At 41.7% G+C, this 26,630-nt stretch overlaps 1 protein-coding gene across 3 annotated transcripts in view; it reads right to left on the bottom strand.

The window, feature by feature from the left end:
• Positions 1-491: 491 nt before the first annotated feature.
• The window catches only part of ninaC (STKc_myosinIII_N_like and MYSc_Myo21 domain-containing protein ninaC), a 152,800-nt gene continuing 126,661 nt past the window's right edge, over positions 492-26,630 (bottom strand). For all 3 annotated transcript variants that reach the window (XM_022813735.2, XM_086974158.1, XM_022813736.2), the window contains exons 22-28: positions 15,712-15,823; positions 15,014-15,176; positions 12,051-12,139; positions 5,659-5,733; positions 4,755-4,908; positions 4,382-4,487; positions 492-1,728 (exon numbers count right to left, since the gene is read on the bottom strand). In XM_022813735.2, the coding sequence (XP_022669470.1) occupies positions 1,371-1,728; positions 4,382-4,487; positions 4,755-4,908; positions 5,659-5,733; positions 12,051-12,139; positions 15,014-15,176; positions 15,712-15,823 (1,057 nt within the window). In that variant the 3' untranslated portion in view covers positions 492-1,370. The remainder of the gene's footprint in view (positions 1,729-4,381; positions 4,488-4,754; positions 4,909-5,658; positions 5,734-12,050; positions 12,140-15,013; positions 15,177-15,711; positions 15,824-26,630) is intronic.

The raw sequence follows: 26,630 nt of genomic DNA, 5'->3' as shown, positions 1-26,630 counted from the left end.
ATGATCTCCTCTGTTTGAACATATACTTCAAATATTCAAATTCAGTTTCTTTTGAATATAAATTACCAAACGCCTATTAAAAATGTATTAAAAAAAAAACTATGCTATGTGTAGTGTTCAATTTCAGTTAGTTTTCTGCAGTATCATGACAATAAAGGCCATCGTTGTCCCACGGCCAATACTCTCATGTACAAAGCAACAAAAACAGCTAGCTTTATTGTAAATATCAAATATTACATAAGCTAAATGATCTGAAGTACATTGCAAATCGGGAATTTTTAGTAAGTTTTACAAAATACGTTTACTTGTCCAGTCGCATCACGTAAAAAGCAGCCTGAAAAATTCGTTCAAAAAAATCCCAACTTTACCACTCATGGGTGGCTAAACGTTAAGTGATTTCTGAGATAGGTTCCAATGGGGCTGGAATCGATTTAAAAAAAAATGATTTAAAAAAAAATCGCTGCGAACGATACAACAACAACAACAACAGAGAAAAATGGAAACATTGAAGTTCTGCAATTTCCTCGCTTGAACGTTTATTAGTATAATAGGAATATATCATATTCACAATTGCATTTCTCCTGTGTTCTACACCCATCGACCGCTTATATATGAGGCCTTCGTGTACTTACAAAATATGCTGGGCAGAACTTCGGTGTTAAAAATATTTTTAGTTCGAATCGATTGAGAGATATGCACGTGGGCATCCTTACAACGAGGCATGCGTCTGTAGACACTTGATTATTATTCATACATTGGCTGTATTTCGTTCACTTAATATGGTCACGATGGTCATCCTAAGCCCCTATTCGCCGTGTAGGTAAACGTAGGCCATAGTAACGTAGTCCTGTATAATGTATCTTTGCTCGTTAATATCAATGTATTTGGTCGGTTGCAAATTAAAATAAATATAGTTTGCTTTCAAGCAATAGCGTATCTCAGTTGTGCTTAAGCTTTACATTTTACTAACGGACGATCGATAAACTAGCCATGGTATTCTTTGCTTCGACGCTCCATTGTATCTCGTATGCATGTATTATATAGATACAATAGAACAACGAAGTTTGTATAAAAACAGGTTCATATGTGTTAACGGTTGTAAATGACTCGTTTAAACGAAATCGTGTTATTTCCTATAAACTTTAAACATTGGTCGCGATCTAATCAAATTTTTGTTTATCTATCAAGAGCGATTGTTTGTTTAACCAAATATTATCGTTCGGTTAATAGGCTAAGTGTAGCTGGAGAATCAGCCTAGATGCAATAGACAGTAGACACTAAACAACAATTGTACAGAGACAGGGAAACAATGGTGATGTTATAGAACACATGTCTCTTCACGCAGATCTTGATCGTGCACACGTTTACTGCTATTCAGTCTGTAGGAACGAGATGATTTTCGAATCACTGTTTTCGCCAGGCGGCAAAAGGCCTTTGCATCGTCGCAACGTCTCAGTAGGCGCGATCGCGGTCCGGCGCAATACCTTACGAAAATCAAAAACGCCACTCCCGCCTCCACCAGTGATGATGCTTCTGTTCGCTTGCCCGTTGAACTCCTTGCTTGGAAGCTGGCCTCCACACGAACGGCTCGATGAACAATGTGAAGTTGAAGTTGAGTTAGCATGGGTGTGAATGTGCGATTTAAGGATCTTTTTAAAATGAAACGGGCCCTGTAAAGGGTCATCGGCAGGGTCAAGAGAGTTCGGCTCGGTGCTCCCTGGACTTGGCCTACGATAGCGAACATAAGAATTTTTCAGTTAGGATTTGAATGATCAACAACCGAGTTTGCTGCACTATGAGTGTGTGCGTTAGCGTGATCGCTTCCAATACAAAAAAACGTTGTACATGAACAGTATGTGGAATCGTTCGGATGAAAGTGTGGCTGGTGGAATTACCTGTATGGTGACAATTAGCCACGCCACTTTACAAATTAGGAACAAAAATAATCATTATAAAGTCTTCTCTAAGCTATTCCTGCGTACACATTCATTCACTTTCTGTACACACTTTGTAATTAACGTGTTATTGAAAGACAGAACGGAATGGAAAGCCAACGTATTGCGTGGAGGTTTTGTGCCGATATATTGTTTGGCCGCATACCGCGGTGGTCCACATTGTCCAATATCCTATAGCGCGTTTAACCTTACCTCAGCCGTTTTCGGATTGATTTAACAACCGAAGGGTAGGTGCCATTACAAAGCCGCAGCGATAGCCTGTCGTGGCAAATAGCAGCTCACTTTTGTTTAATAGTGTTCGGGCATCAGCCAGAAAATTCGAGGGCACACATGCACATGCGGTCGACAAGTGATGAGAGATAACAAAACCTTACTCAACAATCGAAAGCATTCGAAGTTCACAATGTTACCGCCTCGACAGCATAGATGCAATGGCATCTACGCGTGCGCTGCTGTATATTTCGTTACTTACTCAACGATACAGTCAACCCTCAAGCGGCACCTGTTTTCAACGTTCTAAGCACCCTCGTTTAGCATGCTCATCCGAACAGAGCCGTTGTTGTTGTCCAATGGAGTAAAGAACACGTTTTGTGCTTGATCGGAATGCATCACGGCGTTAAACCATAATGAGCCTGTGTCCAAAATAGGCTGCGAATACTGATGTTAGACCAAAGCTTAGGTAGAAAAAACGCTGATTCAACTTTTTAGATATGAGAACGGGAAAGCTACGTGGACTTACGCGCCGCTACATCGAGCGCATAGTAAGAACCAGCAATACAGAGGCGCTGGTCAGGCGTCGGCAATGGCAGGAGTTCCGGCCCACCGCAAAGCTCATGGGTCCCTTAAAGATTAAAGGTTGTCGGGCAGGTTGCGTGGCCTGGCGCCTCGTATCCGCGTTTGACGTACCGATTCACGAGGCATGTAATCGGTGGCCGTCATTGGCCGATCATTCGTTCGCTTGAAGAAGACGCTAAAGAAAGTTTGCGTTACGTCCTCTCCGGGGAGTCTATGGCGGTTCATTGGCCTCATGGAGAAGAAGCGGTAGCGGCTGCAGTTAGAAAAAAAAGAAGAAACACTTAGCTCAGCATGTAGATGTAAGAAGGATGCGGACGACAGACGAAGGATGGACCAGCACGCGGCTAGGAGTGAGCCCTTAGAGCCCCCTCTCCTTTTCTTGCACTTATTCACTGGTTCAGAAGGCGAGAACTAAATTGCCATCCACTAGCGGGCACCAGGCTCTGCTGCTGGGCTGCGGCTGCCTCAGCTGCCGCTACCATTAGTACCACTATGAAAGCCGAGCTGAGCTTTCCATCATCCTTTTCGAAACTAGGATCGTTCTTTTCGTTCAGTTTATTTCAGTCTACTCTTCCCTTTTTTTCCTCTACGCGATTCCCCGTACTTGTACTTATGCTACTGCTAACGTGTATGTGCTGCTACAGCTGCGGCTATCCTCAACGCAGTTTCTGTTCGGCTAAATGAAATGTAGAAAATCAGCACTAGCAGGAGCGCTGAGGACTGCCGTTGCTATCAGCAGCACAAACGGGAACTACTCGAGTAGTAATACAAGGACTTTCAATATATGGGCGGAACCCGACGTTCACACGTAAACACACAGCCACGCAGACCAACACATTCGTGTAGACAGTTTCTCGAATGGGGGTTTGTGGCAGCGGCTCTATTCTCTGCAAGGCAACGCCGTCCGAAGGTCCATTTGTTATCGGCAGAACCACTGAGTTAAATTCGTCTTCGCTTGCCGAGTAGATTCATCCTCGGACTCGTTTTCGTCGTCCTGGTTGCCGTTGTTGTCGCCGATGCCCTCCAGCTACCTCGCTCTAACGCGCAAATGCGTAAGAAAATACTATTCAGTGAGAAACGCGTCTCCGAGGCAAAAGGTAGTAAGGAATAAAGAACAAAAGGACATTACTGAAGAAGTGGCTCCAAGCTAATCTAAACCTTTACTAGATAGGAAAACTTCGTGAGATCTGGTGGAGGAACGCGCATATACAGCAAAAATTCATATATTAAGATGTTATTAAATGTTTCTTTTTATGTCAGCTAGTTTTTTTTTTGTTTTACTAATCTAGATACTGGCTAGTAAACTATTTTCACAATTGAAAATATATTATGTTTGGATAATAATGTCTACGTAACGGGAGCTAGTTCATCGCCTTATTAAATGTTTACGGTTTAAAAGGAGTTTAATTCTTAGTTAAGTTAGTTAGTCTCGTGCAGCTAAAAGAACGATAAAATGTTCTGAATGTATTTGTATTCAGCCATAAACTATTCCATTGGTTAACCGCTTTGAAAATGCTGGACCTTTTTTTATATAATCATCCAAATTATTCCGTCCAGAATACCCATGAAAGCCCGGTCCCTAGCCAAAAACCATGGAAATCTTTCAATTGCGTTTTGAAGTTAACACTAACGTGCTTCGTTGGGAACGTTTCTCCCACCAAGATTCAATTTCAAGGATAGATGGCCTTCCATTTGAAGAACTTCCCGAAGAATTCGGCCTCCCGAGCTCCGCAGTCGCTAAAATACAATTAGATTAATATATACCATGGTATCAGCGAAGAACATATTGAACGGCTCATTCTGAGAACAAAAGAGTGAATTGCTAAAATGTTTATCGACGAAAACCTCTTTGTTTGGTTTACTTCTTGATTAGAAGATACTACACTGGAACATTTAAAGATTCATCAACTTTTAAATAAACCAGAAAGCTATTTAACTTAGATCGAATTCTTATATCTCTCGCTTTTCTTCTCTAGATTTGCTTTGCGTAACGCGCCTACGCACTCGAATTAGAACCTGGCAGGGATGATCCAGACGCTAAAGTTGTCCCGGTGGCGGCCACGGTTACGGATGGAACAGGTGCTTGAACTTTGACGACGAGCCGATCCTTGGTAGGCATCACCGAGGCCGGCGGTAGCCCCACACTAGTTTGCCGGGGCTAAAATCATTAATCCGAATATGCAAGCAATTACTGCCTAAAGTCGTCAAAGCTGGACAATTGGTCTTATTTGGGACATTTGCCTATCGCTTGAAAAACTCGTTTCTCCATATTCAGTGGGTAGCGAAGGAAGAGGAAAAGGGTTTCAAATTTTATCTAGCAACGACAGTGTCTGTCGGCACGTTAGCTGGACCCCTACCGAACTACACTTAGACAAGACTACTAGTTTTAGAAATTTTAGCACATCGTATTGGCTGTAACGTCGTCGCGAGTGAAGGGTCCTTGCAGAATCATGGGTCATCCCGTCAGTTGACAGAATGTTTTCGTCTAAAGTGTAAATAGCGGCCTTGTCATGGCGTCGCTGAGACGAGAAAGCTGAATACCTGTTGATCATAGAACTATCTAGTTTGGAAAAACTGCAGAAAGAAGTATTCATATATGTTATTGCCTATTTAACGATACAGCGATATTTCTCTGGCATGCTCTTTCTTGTAGAAGTTAAAGAAATAAAACATCTATCAAGTAGAGAAACATTATTGAAACAAAAATTCATCCCCGTTGGTCTTTATCAAGTATTAGGATTTGGCTTTGCTGTTAGTTCAGCACTCCATAAGCCAAACATCCAATACGCTGGCTGACGTTGATGAAACACAGGGCATGACATTAATTTTCGCGTGATGGATAGCTCTTCTATGTGCTTTAGCGAGGTGAACGTCGGTAGGCGTTTATAATACACAAATACGTACTTACCGTGTTATCGGCGAGAGAGACCAATGACGGAATCGACAACGCGGGTTCGGTCCTCGCCTTCGACGATGTGCATTGCTAAAATTCAGGCAAAGCACAGAAGCTCGATAAAGTTTAAAATTGTTCCCTTTGCTTGATTGTAATTGTTGTCTGTTTTGAATTATGTGGAATCGCAATCTAAATTGATAAAATGTTTTTGGCAGAACTTCTCAGCGGCAATAGTGCTTCCTGTGTCAGTTGGTAATCAAATCCGAAACTTCATGCATGTCCATCGTCTGTCTACCTGACCATTGCAGACGTCAAGCGCATGAAACATGTTTGTATGTCAAGAAACTAAGCGCCACTTGCTTCTTCCGGATGTGCTTGGCGGGCGCATTAGGGTAAAGAACACATGAAATCTTCGACTGATTTGTTCTATGGCGCAAAATTAAAATATCTCAACGCCAGCGAAAGTCTTGGGCAGGTGACGCTACGTACTTTTAGTACTACAGTTTGAATTATTTAAGCTAGAAGACAGATCATTGGCTAGACTGATTAATATTGTTTTATCTGTTAGTTCAATGTGTGAACAGTTCTAAAATTACCGCTAACTTCAACACAGCATAGCTTCAGAAAACTTGTTAAGCATTCACTGAAATTGAAGCCGTTGCGCAATCTCTAAATCTTTAAAGCTTCGAACAGTTAAGGTCTCTGGACATGCGTTTGGTGCTCAGACACTAACAGATAGAGTCCTCCTAAATCCCTCATGGGACTCATATATCCTCGAGGCAGGGAGATACAAGAAACAGTTAGGTCGCCACTCAGGACCGACTCAAACCGATCGCCTCCACGAATTGCAAGTGTCTGGCCTTTAGTTCAATTTAAATTAATAGTGTTTTCGTTGTCCATATTCGTTACGAGTGTCTGTCATATATTGTGGGCCTTGATCAGAAGCGATTACAGTAACTTCTGGCTCACTTACGGATTGGTTATGAGTAAAACATGCGCGCAGATACTTTAAACACGTTCTCTATCCTGTCTAGACAATAACAGGTCCAAATGAATTGTGACGTATTTAGCACGCCGTTTATAAGCAGACATCTATGCCTTAACCATCTGGACGCATAGACGGTGAAATATTGTTTGACTTTTCTTAGGAATAAAAAAGACTCTGTTTTTTTTTCTGAATCATAGAAACTAATATATCCTAATTAGGTGCAAGTAGTTCTCGAACTACCTGTATTAGAGCTACATGGTACATCAATACAAATTCTGCCGACAAACTGACCGTGCGCTTAACGTCTACTCAAGTAATATTATAGATGTTTTTTGATACAGATGAGGCTTTAATTAGGTTCAAACAAATTAGTAATATACCCATAATTAACAAATAACATTTTTAATAAATATATCCATTTAATCACGTACACATTAATAAGAGGTTTATTTTTTGCGAACTCGATTCAAACCATAATTGTTAGTGGTAGAAACAATAAAAGGTCGCTACATGCTTAGTCTTGTCTGACACCTGATATAATATATCAACTTGTATATCCGCGCCAAGATCGCAGAGGCTAACCGTTGGATTTCAACGTGTAAGCATGACCAGCACAGTAGCCTCTAATCATTGCCGGTCTGAGATACTATACAGGCTCAAGGGCTAGGTTCCCTCCTATCTTTTGCCACCATTCCTTCGACACTGAGGGCTCGTTTTGTCCTATAGCTTGCCGAGCGGCGGTGGCAGTAGCGGAAACGGCGTCTTCTTTTACATGAGAGAAAAAGGATCCAGTGAAGGATCAGATAAGATCGGTGTCGTCCCTGGTCAGCCCTGGAACCTAAGTCAGCGTATAGCATGGGATGCCCAAGCAGCCAATAGGTGTCAGAAGGACACTGAAAAGAGATAATAGGACCAACACCTGCTACTCGCCCCCTTCTCGTTTCCCCATCACGCTCTGTTTCCACGAGCTACTACTTTGTAGCACAGGTTCTCATAATTCAGCTGTAGCTGCTTGGTCCTTCCTTGAGTAGCAGCCTGTACCGTCTTTTGCCATTTCTATCGAACTGCGCCAGCCATCTGGAGCACCGTCTTCACTCCTAAGGTCTTCCGTTGCTAACGCCTCCAACAAACCTCACCGCATCGCTGGAGTGCCTATTCTTCAAGAGAATGCTAATGGCAGCCTAAGAGATTGACTCGCAAGGCGTCTACCAAATAACAGTGTCCCACCGATATAGATAGGTGATTGGAACCGATCGTCATATATTGTGGTGTCTAGTCGCTAGAAAAACGATAAAGGAAGTAACTTGATAAACGCAGTCAGAAGAAGCGTATTGTGAGGCAGTATTCGTAAGCTGATCGTTTATCGTATAGAGGTCTTTCTTTGAAATTTATTCCTTTTTATTATTATAAGAGACAGAAAATATCTTGAACACGTCAGATCCCCTGCCATAGGTGTTAGATTATTCTGCAATGTGTTGTCTTGTTGCCTCCACTACTTGCGTCAGGAGTTATATGTTCTCTTTTTCTGCCTCCGCCAAGGGATCCATTCCAACACCATCGCTGTAGAGTAGTGCGTTCACAAAAAAGTTGCCTTCACTCATTTTAGTCATCGCCACTTCGCGTACAGCCACCCTGTCGCTCTCGGACTGATGACAAAATGGAGTGGCCTCCTAGCTTCACTGCGTTTCCAAGGGGTGTCCTTGCTGTTCCGTCGTGTGACTCACGTTATCATCATTCATATAAAATTCTCCTAATCCTTACCCTTGCCAAGACCTGCGGGAAGGTCGCCGTACATTGTCGTTTCATCCTGATTTAGGACAACATCCGCATCAACGGAGGATAGACAGTTTTATTTCCGCCTTCATGGCCACCACTACCAGAATCCTCGAGTGTATGTGCATATGCTGCAGTACTTGTCTCATCGGCTAGGCCATCTGGTTGTTTTAGTTCTTCTGTCGAAAACCCCTCCTTTGGAAGGTACCATCTAAGCAAAAGCGTAGGACAAGATCGTGCCCGCCTCCTGCTAACACGCCATTACTATCTATTTTTATTATTCCTTCTCCATGAGAAAGCTTGTCCAGTCTATGAAAGCCAGTTATTACCCTCTCCTCAGACCGGTTCTGTCACCACCCTGCTCTTTCTTTACGGGCAGCAGACACTTATTCTCTCCTACTGTCGCAACCTTTTCCGTACAAACATTGTATGTGTATAGGAAGAAAGCAGGTCGGCGGGATGTTTTTCCCATCATCCTATTGCATGCGGCTCATGAGAGAACGAACTCCCGGAAATTGTCAAATTCTCTACTTTGCGTCTTTTAGTTTTCTTTTCTAATCCTTGTTTCTCTTTACGAGCCGTCTGCGTAACTATCTAAGAGATGTCAGCCACAAGGATAACTAATCCGGGTAGTCTTTCTTGTCAGTTCTTTTCGCCCCTTGAGGCGTTTTCTTCCTTTCTCTGCTTCTTGGCTCTTCTTTTCTAAGATCCGCAAGGTATCACTGCTGGGTCGGCCTCGCATGCCGTCTACGCATGCAAAGAACCACAAGCCTCATACGGAATCATATTCTCCTCTTCATTGATGTTGCAAGGACAGTGGCAGAAATAGTTGCCGTCAACGCATTCCTACGCTTGAGACGCCAGGAGTGCGAGCGCGAGGCAAGGCGATAGCTTGGCCGCCGTCTCTTTGAACTAATGTTATGTAAGGCCGGCGTGTGATTTGATGACTTATCCACGTCACGCAGTTCTGCGATACTCACTTCCTTGGAAGGCAGGCAATGCAGCTTGTCAAAATACGTATTTTCTTTTCATGAGTGCGCCGTTTTGACTACAAGTGTCTCATTGTTCACGACAGTCGCTAGATCGTTCGTCGCTGCAGATACGAGAGTAGCTTGACGGCATAGCATAGGTACCCATATTATGACGCATTGCACAAATATGACTGCAATATATGCGTACAACTACCCAATTCTTGTGAATGAAGAAAGTTATATATGCCTATACGAATAGTTTATCGTAGAGGAATTTGTGTATGATGGGTTCGATGCAGGAGATGTGCTTAGTGGTAATAAAAAAGAACTATGACAGAACACCTACACTGGTACGTCAAATAGTATGCGAGTGTACATAGAAGCAGTCCTAGTGCTGAAACGGACATAGCAGTTTTACACCATCTGCTATTGGTTATCGCATAGATGTCCTTAAACGGTCTGTAAATGTTATAGTTTATCCCTTTGTATGGTTAGTCTGTGTATGCTTTTGTTTCGCTGAAGAATACAACGACTCTTTCACCTCCATGTTTTTTAAACTTTGACGATGTAGCAACTAAAGCCAATATTAGAAATAAAGTACGCAAAAAGTAAGCTACATGATGTATATGCATATATGATGAACATCGTCAACTCCTTAACTTAATCTCATCTAATAAGTGCCCTAATTTCTGAAACGATCTTCCTGTATTTTCCGCTAAATGTGAAAGGCCGATTCTACAAGCACATTGTATTGTATAGGTCAGTATGCCGGGAAACTCTAGCTTTGAGATCTGTAAATAGTAAATAAACGGTAGTTCTTTAAAGCCGAGGGCGTTGGACGAATCCCAGAGAGTGAAACAAGGAAAAACAGCCTTTTTAGTGCGGGGGCCGAGATTTATTGGCTAAATGAGCATGCACCTTATCGATGTATACGAAAAAATGAATAGATATTCGCCTTTTCTGAGAGTATAAATCTGCTTCTGGCTGGTTCCTTTAGCTTTGTATAGCTCACGTTTTTGCCACCAGGACAGGCTGATTCCAGGCTATGCAAAGCATATAGACTGCAAAGGCGGGAATTTGCTGGGTAATGCAAGAGACCTCACCTTCCTACTGTTTTCGCTGTTCGAATATCAAATCCCTACAAAGAAAAGGTGAGACACTATCGGTGACGATGGTGTTGATGTCCGTAAAAAAAACTACTAACAGTGACGGTATGTGCGACTCACTGGTATTGCCGCTTCGCTCCCGTTCTGGGCTCGCTTTCTTCTTATGCCAACAGACCGCCGCGCCGTCTCACTAAGCTAATCCCATTGAAGCATCATCTTCATTTACCCTTTCCCTCTATTCTCTGCTTTCCACTGGCATTGTAGCAGGTGCCTAAGCCAAACGCTGCTAAACCCTGACAGGCCAGGCCAGGCCAGGCTATCCTAGTCCTGTCTCACACGTAACCCCCCTACACCCGGTGCCTTCCAAAGATTCAGCGACTAGGAGTTTAAATTACGATAAAGCTGCCGCCATACTCGTCAGGAGCTTTAATTGAAGACAACGAAAAGAAGAAAGTCCTGTTATTCATTCAACATATATGTTGACATGCTCTATAGAAGTATTCGTTATGTTGCAGTCGTTACGAGTAGCATAATACGTCGTAATATGTCAGGCTCTATCGGCGTATAGAATGTTACGTACTTGCGGATTATTTGGTTGGTATTAGGTTGTCCTCATTTTGTTTACGTTTCTATTTTACTACTTCAATTTTTTCTACTGCACAATCTTGTATTGAGCAAGTGCATCGTTTCTGTTCCATTTCAAGGGATACGTCCTGTTCACGCCTTATTACCTTCGGATAATGTCATCTGTGTCAGGAAATCTATCCACAAATGCTTCATTTCTGAATCAGTCCTATTAGCAAATAGTAGCCAAATTGGCTACAGTCGAATTTCCCTTAATATACTTTGAAATTATCGACATGGTAGATGGCTTGAAAGCGATCCCCAAGGAAACATTGGGTGTGACGTATTTTACTGATAGAATCATGCGTTGCAGAAATAAACGAACAATTTTTACCCTGTTTTTTATGAAAAACAGTGGAAAGTCCACAGCAGTAAATTTCTCCTAAGTGCTGCTTTAGCAGGAATTTGTTTGTTAAGGTTACATTTGCCTCGTGCTTAGTAATCGATAAACAAAGCGTCAAAGAACACGCTTTTTGTTTGATGGAAAGATTCGCACGCGATGATATCAGCCAAATTAGATACTCTTCCAATGCTAAGAAGGAGGATTGCCGGTTTCTGTATAGGCTTTATTGAGTAACAGTTTAATGCCAGATTGTTAGAGACTTGATGGAGGATTCAACCACTGCATTGTCCACGTAGTAACTTTAAGTTCTGCATTGTAGGTGACCCTATCTATTAGCTACATGCGTTGCCTTTGAGTCGGAATAAACAGCATTTGAGTGACAACTCTCAGACACAAAACGCACTCTAGGGAGAAGGTCTACAAGTTATTTACGAGCACTTCTTATTTGGTGTGAAATAAGTTAGTTTGGCGATTGTCAGCGATGAAGTCATACACCTGACGGTTTGCAAAGTTTGTGAAAGGACACTTAGTTGCCGCCGTCTTTCTCGTACGTAGTCATGTTATTCAAAGCTGCAAAGTCGAGCTAAAGTCAACACGTTTACCTTACTGCTACAGTTGTTGGCGGCACTACATTGTCCAGAACAGGGGGTGGCCTTCTTGGCCACAGCCTTTCGTAGATCCTCGGTGCTGCCTGCAGTCCGGTCGAATATCGATGAGATTATGCGAACAGAATTACGGTATGAAAACATAAAATAAAACTTTGGTCATACATAATTTCTATCGCATATTGTATCCTTACGCTGGAAATGCATCAATTATAAAAGATGTTTATACAGTTAATTGAGTGAACGCAGATTATACGTACACACACAGACAGCGGATGAAAAACATGTAGGATTTATGTATGCTGTGAATTGTACTCCACACTTTCTCTTTTCTCTCAGATAACACAATAACAGAGCATACAGCCTCGAATATAATCGTAATGAATTTTTGCCGGTGCCGTATGAGTGTTGATTCTGGGTTAGGGCATAATTGACAATAGTTATCTAGCATCACGTGCGAGAAAATGATGTGCAGGGGAGAAAAATAAGTTTTCCAATTAAAAAATTGTTTATACAAGTCTACTTAAACACCTCATTAATCAACATTGAGTCTGTAAACGTTATTGTGCTTTGAATTTTCCCTGCGGGCTTCGCGCTCACTACTATTTGATTAAACACATGTTATTGACCCTGGCTTGTTGCCCAGTTAATTTGATCGTTCCATTGCATATAACCCATTTTCTATCGCAATTTCGCCCTTGCAGTACGTTGACATTTACCGTGCTGTACCAAATCACACATAGTTGGTTGGAATGACCTATCTGGGCATTTTACAAGCACTAAGGAAAGAATATTTATTCATTGCACAAGACGAGTGCAAATTTTGGTGAGCTATTTGTCGTGAGGGGCGTGCATTCAGTCATCTGGTATACCAACTGTACGACAAGGATCAGTATTTTCTACGACAGAACAAAATGTATGGTGGCAAGCAACAATGAGGTGTTTTTGAAATTTAAGAAAAGATCAGCCGCATAAACCCTCTTAAGGTTACAATTTTTTTGAGTTACCTCATTACGTCACGGATAGGTCCACGGCCGCAGGATGATCAGAAGTAGATCTTAGCACAACAGAAACGACCCTAGTGTAAACTCCACAACTAATCGTTGCCGTCGAAAAACACATTTCGATTCATCTTTGTGTTTCGGTCGGGGCGTTTAGTGAAGAAACCCGATATGAATAAGCGTACGATATCGCGAACTGTGCTCGGGAATCTAGGACATACATCGCTATGTGCTGTTTGTCATAAGAGTCAGACAGATGCTTTTTTTGAGGATTAGAATATATGATCGATGTTATTCAATTATCATAGAAGTAAAGTAGAGGATCATCTTCGATCCATTTTTTTCTTCATCGCAGAAACGATCGCTGGCTCATTTATGGTCCGCAGGATGTGCCACTTGTGCACAACAAAACATTTTCAGACGCACTACGTATTCTGAGTGTTGTGTTCAGTGAAGGAGACGCCATACCCTCATACTTTTCCGGGAAGGCGAACGTATCATAGAAAAGTTTGTCCTTATGTTCTAAAAACCTTAAACAGCTAAAAACCTGAAGGATGATCATACGTCTTCCAACAAGATGGTGCACCGGGTTATGCAAGGGATAGGCTGCTTGAGAACGCAAACATGTCTTGGGATGTTTGCGCATATAGCTGCCGAATAGCCAGGATTTGAACTCACTAAATTTCTACATATGGAGCGTTATCCAGCGAGAATTCAACAAGCATCGACATGACGACGTCCAAAAGAGCGTTCTCAAAATTACAAGGGAAATATTTAAGACAAGCCTGTAAGCCATGCAGGATTCGAATTGAAGATGTAATTGTGGTGAATGGTTTGCTATATTGAATAAACATGATCACGTTATCATGTTTTTATCTAAATATACTTCTAGAAACAAAACATAAGAGGAAGTTTTAATGTAAACATCGTACCTTATATTCATCTAGATAAATGGAATTCAATTTACCCCGTACCTGGGAACGTAGTTAGGGTGGTGCATATGCAACGTATAGCCAACAGGTGTTTATTAATACATATACACATAAGTCAAGTAGCATACGCCTCAATTAAAATACAAGGGTTCCCAACTTAGCTTCCAACAAAATACCAGTTGAGTGAATACAAAGGCTGTGCTTAAAACTGGTGGCTTTCGTGGCCTGTGATGCTGAGCTGGTCGTAGCGGTAGACCAAAGAGCACACCTAGGCGGAGCGAGAGACCAGGCAACATCCTCTCTGTACGGATCTTTCCAGCGCCTTTTACGCGAAACCCCAGAACTATGGTCTCGCATGGCAGGGAACGGCATAAATACGCGGTATTTTCTGAACACGTTTTCGAGGCAAAAAGATATTCTCGAAAAAAAAGCCCTAACAGTCGTACGATACAATTCTAACGGATAAATTTGAAAAGGCGCCTTTTGACCTGGAGAGATCCCATAGCTTTACATTGCGCTATAAATAGATGGACGTCGAGTTTTCCTATCTAACTCAATAGATATCGTTGTAAAAGTTACCCACTATAGACCCACTATGCACCAGGCCAACATATATATTTATGCATTTCCATACGCCGACCTGTACTTTTTTCTCATAGTAGTGTGACGAAAGCTAATATTTTCTTAGTAAGTTTGGCGGTATCCTTGCCTTAACTAAGGATCGCACAGGGAAAGTTCGACACACACCTCATGGGCCCCAGGAAAAAGCAGCAGGGGTAAAAAATTACCATCAGCATCCTGTCAGAAGTTTCGATACAACGGAAAGAACCCAGAAGCTAGTGTATTAACGTAAACCCATGTCTTCAGTGTACGAGTGTTTTCGAGTGCTATAATTTATTTTAGCTTTTTCGCTATGGTAAAGTTTTTCAAATAAGTATTCTTAAATAGTTAAAATGTTTACACACAGTTCAGAAAACGTGCCATCAAACGCAAAGGGCTCAAGTAAGCATATCTATGACAAACGTACATGGATGCATGACTTGAATTTTGGCAGAAGCTTTCTCCCGAAGTTTACGTGCGAGACGCATGGCTAACCAGCGTCTACATTGGGCCTGCACCCGGACAATTCTAGCTATCTGCATTTCATATTGTCGGCTTAGGTACTCCACGTGGTAATATTTGAGAAACACCTGAAAATGGGTATTTAAAAAAAAATATTCGCTTACATCCGGGAATTGACCTTATTATTTTTGCAATTGTATGAGTTTACTGGCCTGTTCATGCAGTCCCAAAAAAAAAAATTCTTTATCGCCTTCCTTCACCATACAAATGATACATTTGGCTATTGTAAAATTTGTTGAAATTCACCGACTTCTGCCACTTGTATGGTAGAATGAGCTTGTTAAAATTTATAATATATATATTTTAAGCATATAAAAATTAAGATACCATCAGTTGCACATCGTCAATTTTCAAATTTAAGTTGACCCGTACTCAGACAAGTAAGTTGAATGGCTTACCATTGAACAGAGCTGGCCCAGATTTAGAACCAACAATGCAACCCTGTGTGGGTTAAGTAAGCCAAACAACTAAGATACAGTCGGTGCTACATCTAAACGTAAAGCTGAATGTATCTATTGCAGAACTGATTATAGTAACACTCATTGCAAGCTATCGAGATGAACGTTTTTTATACAATTTTTAAAATGTAGATCTGTTACATACCTTGGATTTTCCCAGGGCGTAACCTTCAATGCGCAATCGTTTTAGTAGGAGTTTGCAATTTTCTCTGTTCGGTGCAATTCGAGCGTTGAAGCTGAACCCTAAAAAGCGGTACCTAAAAAAATATATCATTACAGTACTATACAATTCATTTTTTTGCTGATTTTTCATGTACTCACCCAGTTTTTTTTGCAAAAAGCGGGTGAGTACATGCTTTGTTTTGTTCCTTTGAATTCTGTTCACTAACGATGCTATACTCAATCAATATATTAGAAAATGAAGAGTAGGTAGCTTCGAAATCTATATGTACAAGTTAGCCTAGTACTATTTTGAGGAAATCACATGTTTAAGACTAACTTTTTTTGGCACAACAAGCTTAGGCGTGTATTTATGTATTTGAATTGTTGTTTACCGACGTTTCAGAGCGAACTGTTGCCGCACAGTGCGTCCGATATCTGAACACAATATGGAATCATCACCATTATAGCTACGTTCAGATCACAGCTTCGTGATGACTTACTATTGTAGTGCTATATTGACAGTATAGCCTATGTATAGTATATCAAGCATGGTCAAAATGTATTTTTCTTATCTATAGCTATTACCGTTTTTTTTTTTTTTTCTGTTATAGCATTTCACAAGAGTAAAATACTACAGTTGTAATTATCAGTTGAAACCAACTAGATACATTCGTACAATGGTATAACCCCAAGCCACTGTGGGAAATTCTCTCCGATTTGAGAGTGGCACCCCATTTCGATTTGGGGATTACAGATTTGTGTGTAGAGGGTACCACACAGGCGTAATCACTAGCGAAAGCAATCGACGTAAACCCATGGCTAAGATCGATTTTCCTACTTAAGATAAAAATGCAATCCATATGCATGGGTGCAGTGGGGTATATAACTCTGTTCTTAAATCTGACCTCAACGGCAAACAGTTAGTTAATGTGTTTGGTCTATCTGGCATAGCTTCTATTCATAAAGTCCTATAACAGCACCACAGATTTCCACGCTACGCGGAATGTTGCACATCGTATGTCTGCATGACGTTATCCGCTATACTTGCTAGTATTAGCAATGAGAGGGGATGGACTTGCAAGCAGGCACTTACGTAAACGAGATAGGGGTTTTGAACATGAGTTACATAAGCTCAGCATCCTACAAGCGCTGATGTGGAATGCAACTCATGCTGGTTAGTTTTTTTTTTACCAATCATATTGTTTGACACAAATAATGAACGCAACATTTTCAACAAACAACACACAAAAGTTAATCATTTATATTTTTTTCCTATTACAGTTAAATTTGGGTTAGGCAACAGAAGAACACTCACCATCCGCTGGCATCGTTTAAAGACATTTAAATATCTCTGTTTTTTTTTTTCTTTCAATATCATCGGAACGTGACATTGCTAAAACAGAATCTTTTTTTACAGCGCATTCTCTTTGTTTGTCTGGAGTTGAAAAAGCAACTGATGTTAGCTTGTGGTTTCCCGGCGACATCAGGACCCTACGACAAAGCTGCGTGCGGGCCTGGTTCTCAATTTAATTCAAAAGATTTGTGACTCCACAAAGGAGAGCTTTTGTAAATGAATTGGGGGCCGGAGGCACACTAAAAATGAGGGTTATATCATATAAACAAGCAAACAAGATAGTGCTCCAAAGTAATAAGGTAAACAGAGACACACGTATCATTGTTACGCATTGCATTCACTATTTATCCGTCTTGCCTGCTCGTATCTTTTGGCATTAAAAAGCATATAAGTAAGTGTTCGTTCGTTCTAACGAAATCCTTTTACGACGGTCTCGGGGAAATTACTTGAAAGATTAAATTAAGTGTATCCAGCTATAAACACATACATCTGGTAGCTATTCAATATCAGTGCTACTAATGTTATCGTTATAGTCTAATGTCAAGGTTAGCACAACCACTCAGACCCATTACGTGATAGACTATGGTTGGTTAGTAATTCCACCTAACGCCAAGCTAATTGATTGTTCTTACGTACAACAACAAGGCGTCATCTAGACGACCATGGTCATCTAAAAGCATAATGAACTTGGGGTAAGCCATAGGGATTGCGTACTTTCTTTTATTCGACTTGGGATCAGGGACCTTTAATTTTTATCTGACCGTTAGAAGTTTCCGTGCAAACGAAGCAAACGTCCTCAACAGAGGGTCCGCTTCTGCGATAAAATGACGACAAAGCAGGCCTTGTCAGTAAGGACAACCAAAAGTATCCCCAAGCCTCTCGCTGGCATTCGGGCTCGCCAGATCCAAACAACCGGGTCTCGCGTATTAAAGACGAAATCTAGCATTACGTGAAGCGCGAACTAGCTTCAAAACCACCAATAGAATTAATCATGCTCGAATATAAAGTCATGTTTCTTGGCGGATCCTGCCGAGTGCCTCCGATCACAGCGAAGCTATTTACGTACTTTTTCATCTGTTGCCTCGCAGAAGGCTATAATCAGTCTGGTGAAAAAGCGAAAAGATGCCAGGTCCGAAAAAACGTATTCCCGAGACACGGCGTTAGAAGGAGAGCGCTGACTTTAAGGATGATTTCCAGGAAAAACGGTAGGGGTACAGTCGCAATGAGCAGGCACGCAGCGAATACCAAGTATGACGATGACGTAGTTATGGACGGTTGTATGAGATGAGGCCTGTAGCGGCCTCGAAACTCGTAACAACTACTTGCTGAATTGGCCCGGCGATGGGCTACTATACCCGTCGTTTGTGATTGCCCCAAGTGGAAATGCAGCTGGAAGCGCTTGGGTGCCGAACTGAGACCCAAAGCTAGGAACAATTCACAGCCCACAAGACTCCAGTTGCGCTGTGCTTTTTGCTACCGCTATAAGTGGGTTTTCGTAGACGTCCGGGCATATGCCCGCATTTACACACATGTATATCTATCTATACACAACGCAGCGTAAAGTCAACCTTTTTTACAACGTAACTGGATGCTCAATAGAATACGATGAAGCTTACGTGACAGTATTAGTGATGTCAATGTTTCAAGTATTAGGTTCGGTATCACCGTTAGGCATTCCATCAGATGGATGGCTTCCTGTACGAAACGAAATGCGGCCATGCCCAGATTCGAACTCTGAATACCACTTGTCTTTAAGGCTAGCAGTAAAATACGTTACCCGTTAGCGCACCATGGGAACACGTTATGTATAGTACCTTAAGCTATAATTATACTTCGTATTAACTAATAACACGTCTGCTTGAGTTAGCTTTCGGGTATTCTATGGGATACTATATATAGTTACTCTGGTTCAAAAGTACTTAGTAAAAGTATCAACGAAAACTACGAAATGAAATGTTATTTACTTGCAAGCTCCTCAGTATTGTTAGTTAGCTTAGCTAGTCAAGTAAAAGTAATTATGTGAAGCTATTAATGTAAGATTGCAGTCCAATTTGATATAAAACGATCCTTAGGTTTATATCTTGAATATTTGATCTAAGATTTTTTTACAATAAACTTGAACAGCATACTTGCACAGTATCTTGCCATCTTCCAAGTTAATTGTTAACTTAGTTGTCTCAATGAGCGATCCACTGTAAAGGATTTCTTTCTCTTATTTTCCTGACAGACCATTGTTGACTTGATCCATTAGAGTAAGACACAGCCTTTTTACTGCTGCGCTATGTCCAGGAGAATTCTTTAGCGATTTCATTTAATTTCTAGACTGGCTTTCGTTATGGGGAGTGGCAATACTTTTATGCAGGTGTCTAACCATTAGACACCTCCTTATATCTGTATTTGATATTCAAGACATCTATCGAACGTCACAGCACGTGACACGCGGTAGGGATCCTATGTATTCAAGTCGTTATTACTGCACCTGCGCACACGAATTAAGTATCCGTTTTGCAACTTCTGCACAGAGTTTCAATTTACTGCAAACACATTGCTTCACAAGTATATACGCTCTTTTTCGATAGCTTAGATCTACTGGCTAATGAATCGATCCGCCATCCGTTTCAATGCGCCAGCTACGATATCTGCTTGCTAGCTAGGCCCTCACTACTCAAGAGCGCGGGTAGATAGATCCAAGGCGACCCGAAGCAACCAAAAGGAATTCGTTGCTGACTCGCAGGCGGCGAGCTGATCGGATTGAACTTCCTGACCCGGTCCAGCCGGGTTCCTCCCCTTCAGTCGTTCGTCCCGCTTTCCTCGAAGGACCTTCGGAGAGACTAAGATAGAAAGCAAGGTGATCCATTCTGACCTCCCATGTGCCTTTCTACCCCCCAAAGACGCCTCCTGCTGCGGCCTCTTTCTTACGCTTGCTCCGGCAGCCAGGCTTGGCTTCGTAGACTTATGCCTCTCTGGCCTACGCAGTGCGGCACCTGTCACCCGCGATCCAGCGCAATCTAAGATGACATTGGGAGCTGTTTACTTCGGGGGCAGGGAGGTTTGTTGTTTTGCTTACAGACCAACAAATCACAACTAAATCATCCAAACACCAGCACACAAGAGAACGTACTTATGCACGACGTATACCGTATTACAGACGAAGCAGAAGCTATAAGGAAGAATAGAAAAAACGCTGACACGGAAACATCCGATATTTGATAGACTCGCCAAATTTAAATTGGACATTTCTACATTAGCTTTATAGTCCACAGGTGTGCTACAGAGGTAGTAAAATTTGACATTTCTATTTTTCCGTATTTTTCGAATGTATAATTTAAGATTATGGTAGAATAACAATAAAAATCAACTTGCAGCAACAGTACTGCATAGACATCAACTTGCTACATGAAAATGGCATGAGAGCTGGAGAAATCCGCACCGAGCGGATCCTCTGGCGGCCGACGAAGAAGCAGGCACCAAGTGCCGTAGTGAGAACCAAAACAAAGTTGAAATAGAGGTATGCCCTGCTGCCACTGCTATATAGCCTTATTCTAGAGACGAATGACGATGCCGAAAAAGACCACTTCGTCCACTCTCTTTACCACCCGCCAGTCAAGCAAGTCGTCCGTTGAACCGCGATAGAACTCAAGAACAGAGAGCTTTGAGATTGAGTCTAGTTGCAGTCAATTGCCTCGATGCGTTTGGTTCGAGCCGATTTCCCTTCTTCTTTACTTCGTCGAACGAAAGAAAGCCCGAAAGGAACCTGGGCCAAAAAAGAGAACGAAGAGGAAGCAGTTTCTCTTCTCTAGTATGGTGATTGGAGCCTTCTTACCTAGCTGCAGAGGCGAGTGGCCTCCGTACATTTCAGGTGAACAGGGCACCGCCATTCTGCGTCTACACGGTCCACGACGACGAAGACCGCCACCGCTGCCGTCAAACAGGGAGGGACGAAAGACTCAAGGCAGTGACATGTTGGGCCGTAACTTTAGACAGCACAGGCGCCAGTGGCAACACTAGCATGGAAGATGTAGCATAGCAAAGAGTAGTCAGCGGCCGTCGTGGTGGTTTCGGCGTGGAGGACGAGGCGGCGATGGCGAGTTCAACGGCGGGGTGTCGTGAACGCAACGGTTCTATGCAAGAATAAGGGCCCCTTTTCGTCAGCGCATACAGCCGTTCATCCAGCTCCTACATCCTTCTACATATAGACAGCAACAAGCTCTACAAGCCCATGCTTGCATTGTATCAGATGTTCGGGGCATAGCATTAGGGCGTCGCGAACGCATCTGCTTTCAAATGTGATAGAATATAGGATTGCGGCCCATCGTCCAATAAACTTAAACGAACGAACTAGTCGTATCTGTGCTTCTATAGAATAGGCGTTCCAAAGCAGAACTTGCCTTCTGCCGCCACCGGAAGTCGTGGCAAATAAAAACGAAATAGTGGTTCGGCTACCACAGGGTTCGGCGGTAATAGAGAAAATCGGTGGCTGCGACGGCACCTTGTCCTCTCGTCGGACGCGCCCATTTTAACGCCACCATCTGAGATTTCACGTAGTATTTCCGTAGGTCCAGCGTCTGGTAACTAGTCAATATCTGACCACGATACCCGTTGCTAGAGTACGTTCATCGCTAACGTGCCCGTGCAATTGTCGGTGCGGAATAGAGTGCAAAGTGCAGTCAACATAAAACAACTTATTGCAATTACTAATATATGTTTCCATGCAGAAACCGCTTGCACGTTCGGAATATTAAATGACTCTGACAATTGCATTTTTGTTGCTTGTCATATTGTACCCGTATCGATAGTCCCTCTTCTTAATTCATGGATAGATCCACGTGTCACTATTTGCGGAACGACTGTTTGGTGCATTACGAAAAAGTATCGGATTTAGAATATCCATAGACAGAGCTAGATAGAACACAGAAACAAGTTATGCTCCAAAATCGAAGACGCTGTTTCTAAATGCGAGATAAATGTACATTAAAGTTGCTACTCTACCTAACGTTGTGGACCTTGTCGTAATATCGTCGCGTGCAGATTCAATTTGTTGTAGGAAAACTATTCCACATGTATCGTCAATATAATCCCTACAAGTTTACTACAGCCTCTTACACGTGATATCACCTAATTAAGTTGTTCCTAAATGCTATTAGAAACCTTTACAAACATGGTGTGACGTGATAGCCCAGCGGACAAAAGACTCTTCAACCAAGAAAAATTCTTGGTCCGATTTTTAGACTGCGCTTATCTATCTCTCAAGCCCATATACTTACGGTATGTTATTTACCGTGCTTATATGTTATCAAGTACATTATTTACTCGGCAACTTAATGTTTCATTTCGTCTCACGTTAATTGTTGCTTTATTGTCTTAATCTCTGTGATAAATAGAAATCAAATATGCTGAGATAGCTTCTAAACAAGATGTTTCTAATGACGGCAACGCACGTATGTGCTTGTTTATCGCAGTGGCACATTTTCGAACCAAACAATGGTAGATTCGCTAACATGACATGGTAAAATATGACGCCCACTTACTCATCGCAATTGGACGAGTAACGTCCTTCAACACCTATTGTGTGCTCAGTCGATCTTACAGGGTAAGCAATTTGTTTTAGTTAAATGTAGCAACATATTTAAGTATTGTTATACAATGTCTATTTACTAATTCGCGTGTCCACTTAATTTAGACATGGTTTAGTTTAACTGGATCACGGTTGGGCCTATTCGCCCCTTGTTCATTAGCTGTTCTATTGTATACAGGCTATTTGTAAGAAGCTTCTAGAAGAAATTTGCAAATGCATATAGTACAAGCTTGTTCACTGACGATTATGCCTCTTTTTAGGCTACAGTAAAAAGTACTTATGCGAAGTGCCTTAAAGGGTTATTTCTTCGGCCTATGATCCGGTATTCACTTACGCAGGCTTCATGGTGCTATATACTATAGTTTTGTACTATGTACATAGTATATATGTACACGTATGCGTATATAGACATCTTGTCATACGCAGTTGCTTGCCTGCCTTTCTTTTGCAGCTTTCCACCTCTTACATGGACATTCATAAGACACGCAGCAGAGTGAAAAGGAACAACGACAATGAAAGTGAACTATGGCTATACTATACCTTCGCATCAAAAAAATTTTACCATACTGCGTGCACAAAGCGCTATATCTACAAAGCACCGGAATACTGCTAGTTACTACAATTGACACTCTCCTCCACCAGCCTTCCGACAACATTTTATATGCTTACCTGCTACGCCACAGTTATATATGAATCAAGTTACACGCTCGAAGTTATATACGAATAAAACCTATAGCCTCAGCCCCCAACTGCAGGGAAATAGATAGAGTCAAAGCGATAGAGTGAATGGGTAGATAACTTGCAAAGGAACTTAGGAGAAAGAATGAACGTTGATTAAGCGAACACAAACAGATAAACTTCCATTGTGCCGCCGCCATTGCGCTCCTCGTTCCAACGGCGTATGCTACCTGCGAGTGTGCGTGGGTCCGTTCGTCGTTCGGTCGAGCTTTCCCGCTCACCAATGAGTGGCAGTGGTGGGCGACAGACAGGCAAAGCATGCCGTTAGTGGCAGGATAGCCTCAGCAGCTCCTTGCCTTGGCTTTCCTTTGCACTTTCCCCGTTTTGTCGCTCACTTTCTCTCTCCCTCTCTCTCTTTCTGTTTCTTGGTCTTTCTTCTCTATAAAGAGCCAATCTTTTTTCTTTTCTATAAAGAGGCAGAAGATAGCTACCGACAAAGCTCCTTGGTGTTCGCGTACGACTAGAGAGCAGAATTCAACAAAACGAGGAGCAGCAGTCAAGAAGAACGGCTGGCGGTGAGTAACTGACATCTCTAATGTGGGACGCTGGGCCCCGGCCACGTGCGTCGGACGAGGTCTCCGTCAAAGGCACTCATTATCAGTTCCGCCCGAGGCTGAATGTATTGGTTTTCTTGCTTTCTCCTCACTAATCTCCAAGCATGCCTGCCCCACACGACCAACGGCTATCCACTTCCCCCGAAGTCATCGTCTTCTTCATCGTTGGCATTTCTACTGCTCCCGGGATGCCACTCAGCAATAACGGCAAACCGGCTGCTACACTAGTCAGTGAACCGACTGCTGGTTTATTGTGTATTTGCGCCGTGGTTGGCAACCTGGCCTTCTTAATTCGACGAGGTAAACATACTAGGCGCCAGAAAACTTCTGTTGTACTCTAGCAAACGTGTACTGATTTCGATATATGACATCAGTCTATATTGCACGGTTGTATGAAATCTTACTCAATGGATAAACAGCCGATCGTCCTAGTGCTCACAGTCATACAATAGTGTGACGACACTGAAGGTGAGATTTCTTATATATGGGTGTATGTCACTGTGTGCCTAAAAGTACGAGAACAGACTGTATCTTCGCGTCTAGCTGTTGCTATTAGTTCAGAGCAGTTAATGCGTTGTCCGGAGCGTTAATCCATTAGTTAGCAAAGATGATAAAGACAGAGAAAGCAGGTAAAAATTAACAAAAAAGAAGCCTAACCAGGGGGAGGCCGACAACAGAGACTCTTGGAAATGTTGCGGTCGACTAACGAATCAGTGGCTGGATGCTACTGAAAGAAGGTCCTGCAAGGAAGATTTAGGGTCGAGGATTCCCCGCATGGAAGAACATTCAGGTCCCTCGATGACTTAATGCAGAAGCCTAACTAAGGAGTAACTTCGTCAAGGCCAGAGGGCACACGTTTTTCTTGGATGTGGGATTACTCGCACATCACATTAGATAAAGGAACATATATTGCTCGAGTATTACAAAGATAATAAATGTGACCTAGGGCGTTGGCAGATTGGAACGGTTAGTCAGAAGCTACTACGAAGGTACACACTAATTGAGCAAATAAAGAGAATATACAGTGGAAAATGCAGAACGTTCATAAGACAAAGATGAAAGCCCACCTTTTTTATATACAGTGTGCGCATGGCTGTATATAATTCAACAGCCTCGATTACCTCTACAACCTGATATTATTTAATAGAAAATGTCTAAGAAATATGCTAACCATAGTATGACGTGAAAAGGCATTTCGGCGTTTATCTTTCAATATACTTATCGAATAATCTAAGTCAATTTACGTAAAACGAGAGGCTTGGTGTTGAGAGTTGTGAAAGAAAATTAAATGAATTAAGCTGCCCGTATAAGTAGGTCACATATGAACCTGTGGTTTTACTAAAAAAAATTAACGAACTTAAAAAATAAGCATTATTGTACTATATAACCTACAAAAATGTTTGAATCTCCGACGTGGACTTTAAGATGGCTCATTTTTTTACTGCGTTGGACACAACTGCTTTCGATTTCAATTCTAGATTCCCAAAAACAATCCTCAAAACCAGAAACTTAACCCCGCGCTAAATGGTCGTGATTTCCACACACGAACTTTCATCACGTGTCTATTGATGAGCATTAACTTGCGCGAAGCATTACATGTCTACTGTATGCGGAAAACTTCTATATATTTTGGAACTTGTTCCATACGTAGATTAGAAATTTTATAACTTGACTACGAATTAGATATATTTCATACTGTTTAATCCTGGTATATAATAATAAGTTCCTCGATGCCATTCTGATAGATTTCGCATTGCTAAAAGCTACGGATCAAACAATTGTACGATATCAAAACACAGTAACACATCTTACATAGCACAGTATAGCCTAAATGATTTGATGTACAATGCAGATATTGACTAAACAAGTTTTGCACTAATAGAACAGTCTGTCAGTTAGGTATTTTGCTAAATTATTTTAGAGGATGTAGCATCTTGGCTGAAAATTCATGGATAGTCGAGTTGGCCTATAGTGGTTAACTAAAACCATGACAGAACTATAGTTCTCAAGGATAAAAACAGCTGGATTTGTTCGACATTTTCGACTAAACAAAAAATCGGCACTTCTCGACAATTTTATCTAATGAAAACTAATGAGGCCTTCTGAAAATGTTTATAATGACCAAAACCCGTTAGAAGATTATTACGTTATAGTCTTCATAACGTGTTATTAACGATTATAACGTGTGTGTTTCAATTATAGTCAATAGCACATTGGGTCATTTGGCCCACTATTTGTACGTACCGAGCGTATACGAAGAAGTATAATGTTCACGTCGTAATTTTTAGCGGCTTACATGTTTTTTTTTTTGGAGTAAATAAGCAATCAAAACAGCACTTCAGGTTGCTACGGGACCTTGCTGACACAGGTGTGGCAATCCTTAGAAAATTCGAAATCTCAGGTGTACAATATTTTCTAGGATTTGGCAAAGATAGAAGCCAAGGCCTGAAATTTCCTCCGAAAATTGTTGTTTTCACTGGAAATTCGAACTTACTTTTGGCATACAAAGAAAGGGCGAAGACACACGTTCAGTTTTGTTTGTTTCAAGAACGTGCTTTAACTCAACCTGACAAGCATTAGCAGATATTGTAAGTTAGAATGTTAGTAGTATTAATGCAAACCAGAGCAATCATCCTTCTTTTAGTTTTTTCCTCACCACCTTATAATAATAATAGTAAAGT

This window comes from Varroa destructor, unplaced genomic scaffold (assembly GCF_002443255.2).
Source record: "Varroa destructor unplaced genomic scaffold, Vdes_3.0 BEIS01000007.1, whole genome shotgun sequence".
In the NCBI taxonomy this organism is placed as follows: Eukaryota; Metazoa; Arthropoda; class Arachnida; order Mesostigmata; family Varroidae; genus Varroa; species Varroa destructor.
The sequence above is the reverse complement of the archived record's forward strand: the minus strand, read 5'-3'. Positions and strand labels throughout refer to the sequence as shown.